Here is a 6,000-nt window from a genome sequence, read left to right on the forward strand (position 1 = left end):
ACTGTTTTTTAAGAAAGCTATAAAAACGTGGTTCAAATAACCTCATTTTTACATCATTTGAGCTGTTATATCTTCTTCTATTACTTTTTCTTCAAGAATTCAGGACAAATAATCTAAATATGTTGTAAATCCGGTTCAAAGATTGCAATTATTGGACTTGGTCGTTCTGATCAAGACTTTTTCTCAACTTGAGGGTCTCTTTTGAGGGTCGATGCGGGTAGTGAGGGTCCCCTTGAGGGTCGCTGCGGGTAAGCGAGGGTCTATTTGAGGGTCGCTGCGGGTAAGCGAGGGTCTATTTGAGGTTCATTGAGGTTCGTTTATTATGCTAGCCAATCAGATCTAGCTATGTGGAAACAAAAGATGATAGATCAATTCTAGCATATAGAACAGGGATGAACGGATGCCCCAAGAATCTTGCGTATCTTTTTCTACAAATTAAACAGTAAGTTCCTCACTCTCTTCTTCCTCAGTCATAGTACTATCTTCTAGTTACTAAATCTGTCATGTCGCAGCTCTCCGATGTCTACGCATCATCTAGCTTCGATGGGGTGCAATTAGACACGCTACAATACCTTGTTCCTAACGATTCCCTATCCCAACGCGAAAGCCAGAGTCAACTACTATCCGAAAGTCAGTTTGGATCAGTTCCAGACCTTCCAGACCTTCCAACCCATCGATCGCGCGTGGCACCTCAGGCCCCAGACACTCTTACACGAATCAAACCAGACCGTATCAACGAGTACGTTGTCTTTACAACTACAATGACCGCAGAATTTATTCAGTGGTGGCTTGAAACCGACTTTGGTAAGAAGAAGCGGATCAACTGGGATGTGAACCGTCGTGCAGAGTGCTGGAAAGGGTTTCAACAAGTTGCAAATACCAAAGATGGGAAGCCAGGCGTTATATGCAAACGGTGCCGTACAATTCTTGAGCACCCAACTACCAACCATACTGGAACCTCATCGATGCAGAAACATCTCGATGGGCTAAGGTGCCGACAGCGAATACCGAAGAAGGGTAATATCCAGCAACTACTTAGTGACGCGGTATATTTGAACCAGCCTATATTTAATATCAATACTAATACTATTTTCACTATTATTTAGGCTGAGAGAAGACCAGCGCCTACCTTTACCCAGCAAATATGGGAGCAGAAGATCCTAAACCTGATCACTGTATCGCATTTACCCTTCCTATTTGTCGAACATCAAGAATTCCACGACCTCCTTTCCTACGCACGGCTAGCACCCACACTACCAAGTGTTCCATCAAGAAAGGTGATTCGTGAGCGCCTTCAGGATTTTGTTATAGAACATCAACAGGAGACACTACAACGGCTTCCATCTAGTGCAAGAATGTCGATTGCGCTTGACTGTTGGACTTCTCCATTCCAGCAAGCATTCATGGCTATCACAGGATACTTCCTAGACCAGGAATGGGAGTATCGCGAGGTTCTCCTTGGGTTTGAGCCAATATCTGGATCTCATACTGGAGTGAACCTCGGTAGGGTTGTTCTCCAGATCCTAGAGAAGCACCAGATCGCTGACCGTATACTGGCGGTGACAACTGATAATGCGTCTAATAATAAGACACTTATCGCAGCGGTGAATGATTCGACTAAGACGCTACAGCAAGAGACAGATTCTACAATTGTCCAAGTGCCCTGCCTTGCGCATGTTATTCAATTGAGTCTAACTGATTTACTTGGTAAAATTAAGGCCGCCCCGAAGAATAACAACACCGAGACGGAATGGTCTGAAGATCGTGTACATTCACTTCGTGCACGCCAGCAGAAACATGAGATCGCCGATACTCTAAATAAGGTAAGCTTAAAGCTTCTATTTACGAATCATAATCCAATAACGATAATAATCCTTATAGGTTCGCGGCCTTGCAGTTTATATCAACGGAAGCCCTCAACGCAAAGAAGCCTTCTTGAATCTTCAATCTAATAATGCTGGGATAAGGCTTCTCCCAATCCAGGATGTCCGTACACGATGGAATTCGACATTTCTGATGCTTCGGCGGGCGAAAAGACTTCATGACATATTCGACAAGTACTGCAAGGACTACACCCAAACCCATTTTGCATTGAGTATTGAGGGGTGGCGGCAGATTGACTATCTACTTTGTATTCTCCAGCCCTTTTTTACGCTTACTACGCTAGTTTGTCGTACTAAAGACTCGAGTATCCACCTTATCTTTAGGATTTATAACAAGCTTTTTGATCATCTTGAAAGATCAATTCGTCAGCTTCGTCGAAAGAAAGTTCACTGGAAACAGCTGATGCTTTCCTCCCTTGAGGCTGCGAAGGAGAAACTGAAGAAATACTACGGCGAGACAGATGATATCGAAGGTAATCTTTATGCAATTGGGACGATCTTAGCGCCATCAAGTAAGATGGAGTTCTTTTCAACAGGTGATTGGGACCTAGATCCTGAGATAGGAAAGGACTATAGAAAAGAATACCGCAAGAGTCTTCAGTCTCTTTTCGAGAGATATAGCCAACGTGTACCATCAGATATGATACAGCCTAATAGCCAGTTATTAATAACTGAATCGGAGCTAGAGAGGGCCCTTGACGGTGATTCTTCACCACGATCAATTGCTCCACAGTACGACGAGCTCACCAAATATCTCCAGAGTGGTAAGTAAATAAGCCTATGTGATGAATCATATAACTAACCTCACCTGATTAGATACTATTAAAGGATCTGTTCGGATCTTCTGGAAAGATCATCAGAGAGAGTTCCCTGTTCTTGCAAGCATTGCCCGTGATATCATGTCAATTCCAGCAACTGGTGCCGGAGTTGAGCGTCTGTTTAACTCTGCTCGGGATGTATGCCACTACCGCCGGGGGTCGTTGAATCCAGAGACTATTCGTGATATTATGTTGTACATGTGTACAACAAAATTTGATATTGAGGAGGAGCAGCGGCTGATTCTCCAAGAGTATCTCTTAGACCATGAGATAGCAGCTTCGGCAGAAGCACTTGATGTCCAGACACATACCTTCGAGGCTATCAGTGATGACGAGGAGGAGGATATTGAGTTGCGTCTTGATACACCGGCTGCTGTATCAATTATGCAAACAACCCCAAACGTACCGCCACTCTCAGCGGTTGCCGCTGGAAAGCGGCCTGCGGTCACTTCTGGTGATGAGGAAGATTCTGATGCCGATGGATTTGTGAACCCGGAGGAGAACCTATTATTATCCTTCCCTAATACGCAGCATCGTGTATCAGGTAGGATACGGAAGAAGTCGAGACTACTGGATGGGTATATAGTTTGACTCTTGGCTTGTTAGAACTATGACTAGACACTATGCTATAGATGTAATGTAAACCATTCAAAAATTAAACCCCTATTCGAGGATGAACCTATGGATGCAATAAGGAGTGTATCCTCCTGTAAGGCTATACAATGATGAAGTTTTTAGTTTACAATTACAATGAAATACAGCTTGTTTCTACATAATTTATGCAATTGACGCCCAGTCACGTCTTTTACCTGTTTGTTATGTTTGACGACCCTCAGGGTCCCCGCGGGTAACCCTCATGAGGGTCGGCCTGGGTACGACCCTCCCCGCGGGTCCAGGTCTCGGACCCTGACCCTCCGCATGGGGAGGTGAGGGTCAGGGTCGTGGAGGGTACCCCGCGGGTTCTAGCCAGGTCTACTCATATCAAGGCATTAGAATTACCTACCCTCACACTACAAGAGGTCCAAGAGCGAACCCAAGATCTGCCATCATCTTCCCTCGCTGCCTCTTCCTACACAACATCACTGCTCGAGTGGCTCTGGGACACCGTCAGTTTTCCGATTCTAGAGGCACTCGGTTTCAACAAGTCTCCCTCTGATAGCAGTTGGCCTCGGGTCTGGTGGATTCCCACGGGGGTACTCAGCCAGCTACCACTTCATGCAGCAGGATACCACACGCAAGACTCCTCAAATACAGTTTTAGACCGAGTCATGTCCTCCTATGCTTCGTCGATCAAGTCGTTGATATTTGGGCGCCGAAACCATATTCGCCAACCCACAGGACCCCTATCAGACCATGCTCTCCTGGTTGCCATGGACGAAACCCCAGGATTACCCGCGAGTCAAGTTCTTCCGTATGCTGAAAAAGAGGTCGAGATGTTGAACGACTTCTGTCCCTCACTTCAATTGAAGCCTATTAGGACAGCACGTCGCAAAGACAACGTTCTGAAACATCTGCAGGGGTGTAGGATATTCCATTTCGCAGGACACGGGCTGTCGGATCCAGTTGAGCCTTCGCAAAGTCGTTTGCTTCTTGAGGATTGGACCACCGACCCCCTGACCGTTGATGACCTCCGCGACTATAAGCTCCAAGAAAACCCGCCGTTTCTCGGGTATCTCTCGGCTTGTTCCACTGGCGCCAACACGGCGGATAGACTGGCAGACGAGGGAATCCATCTTGTAAGCGCCTTCCAACTGGCTGGTTTCCGACATGTTGTTGGAACACTCTGGGAAGTCTCAGACAAGCACTGTGTGGATGTGGCGAGGGTGCTCTATGAGACCCTGCGGGATGAAGGGATGACGGACGTAGCGGTTTGCCAAGGACTGCACCGGGCCCTTCGAGCATTGCGCGCAGGCCACACTGACACGGGGCAGGAAGCAAGAAAAGCTTTTCATCTGGATTCGGGGACTACAGAAAAAAGGCCTCTGAACAGCCACTGGATTCCCTATGTCCACTTCGGTGTTTAGATGATGGCAGCGGCGAACATGGCTTAGCTCGACTGTTTCTAGAGTAATTATATTATGAGCTTTTCTTTCAATGGACTTGATGAAATTTCTATATAATTCCCGGACGAGTGACTCTGTTATAACACTGATTTGTCGAGTATGATTTAGGCGCGACAAAAACAATCAACAGGGGCAATTGAATGAGCTAGCAAATCATAGACCACGTGACAGAGGCTGGATTGCTGTTGCGTTGAGGTTAAGTGAAGGGCACATGCGCCAGGTTTGCTTTGTTTGCACCAATTCAATTCAATTCAATTCAATTCAATTCAAGATTCTATTAACCTAATGCAGCCTAGCTAGTGAGCGCCGTGGCTATGTAGGCGTTCCCTCTAGACCTGTACATGGGCCGGCCCATGGGCCAAAATTCGAATATCCGGCCCAATTGGGCCGGCCCATGGGTTTTCTTGGCGGCCCATGGGCTGGCCCATTTGGCCCATTTAGCCCCCAAATTTGCATAAATTATATGCAAGATATTCAATATTACTAGTGGTATTTGATAGTGTTCTAATTATACAGCTTTAACTATGGCAAATTACTAAATAGATTACCATTCACCAAATATACTGTAAGTCAAAAGATATATATTCCTTTACTCGCAAGCTAGTAGGCCTTCTTGCTTTGATCGTTTGTGAATTCGATGTAGTTGAGAACTTAGGTTTTCTTAGATTTTTTAATACTATAGGGAGCGCAGTAGTCTGATTCGATTCTCTATATTTTTAAATTGATTAATACTACTTTGGTGGTGGCTTAAATCCATTAAAATATTAACATCGGAGGGTGAAAAAAAAATTCGATGCCGACATCTAATCCGCGGGGGATAGCACTTCACGAATATCTAGGCTGAATGGGCCGGCCCATGGGCTGGCCCATTAAATTAACCAATCAGAGACCCTTAATAGGGAGTCTCCTGGCTAAGTTGCTAATCAGACTAGAGCTGCGTACACAACGCGTCCCCCCTGAGTCTCTGCTTTATTGATCTTTCAGCTAAATAGAGAGTATGTACTTGTAGAATAAAATAGTTCGTTACCTCTTTCTCTACTCTCTTCTATCTATTCAACAATCCTCGTTCTTTAATTAATTGCCTATTCTTCATTATGCCTGAAATCCAATTACCAGAGATAACCCTTATAGATGATGGCGAGGCATGTGATGTTGATGATTCATCTTTCCTGGATCTTTACTCTGACAGTATTGCGCCTGAGCACTCTGCAAGTCAAACAACACAGTCTTTCCAAC

General features: G+C 45.3%; 1 protein-coding gene across 1 annotated transcript; it reads left to right on the top strand.

Moving 5' to 3' along the window:
* Positions 1-503: 503 nt before the first annotated feature.
* N7533_012912 (uncharacterized protein) lies at positions 504-4,725 on the top strand (the record flags this gene model as incomplete). The annotated part of the gene is made up of 5 exons (XM_057109562.1): positions 504-1,046; positions 1,107-1,823; positions 1,882-2,647; positions 2,700-3,245; positions 3,695-4,725. 5 exons carry the CDS (start codon positions 504-506, stop codon positions 4,723-4,725), a joined length of 3,603 nt encoding a protein of 1,200 aa, XP_056954663.1.
* Positions 4,726-6,000: the final 1,275 nt, after the last annotated feature.

This window comes from Penicillium manginii (genome assembly GCF_028828005.1).
Source record: "Penicillium manginii strain IBT 31320 chromosome Unknown utg000009l:1.0-3297300.0:1.0-3298630.0, whole genome shotgun sequence".
Taxonomy (NCBI): domain Eukaryota; kingdom Fungi; phylum Ascomycota; class Eurotiomycetes; order Eurotiales; family Aspergillaceae; genus Penicillium; species Penicillium manginii.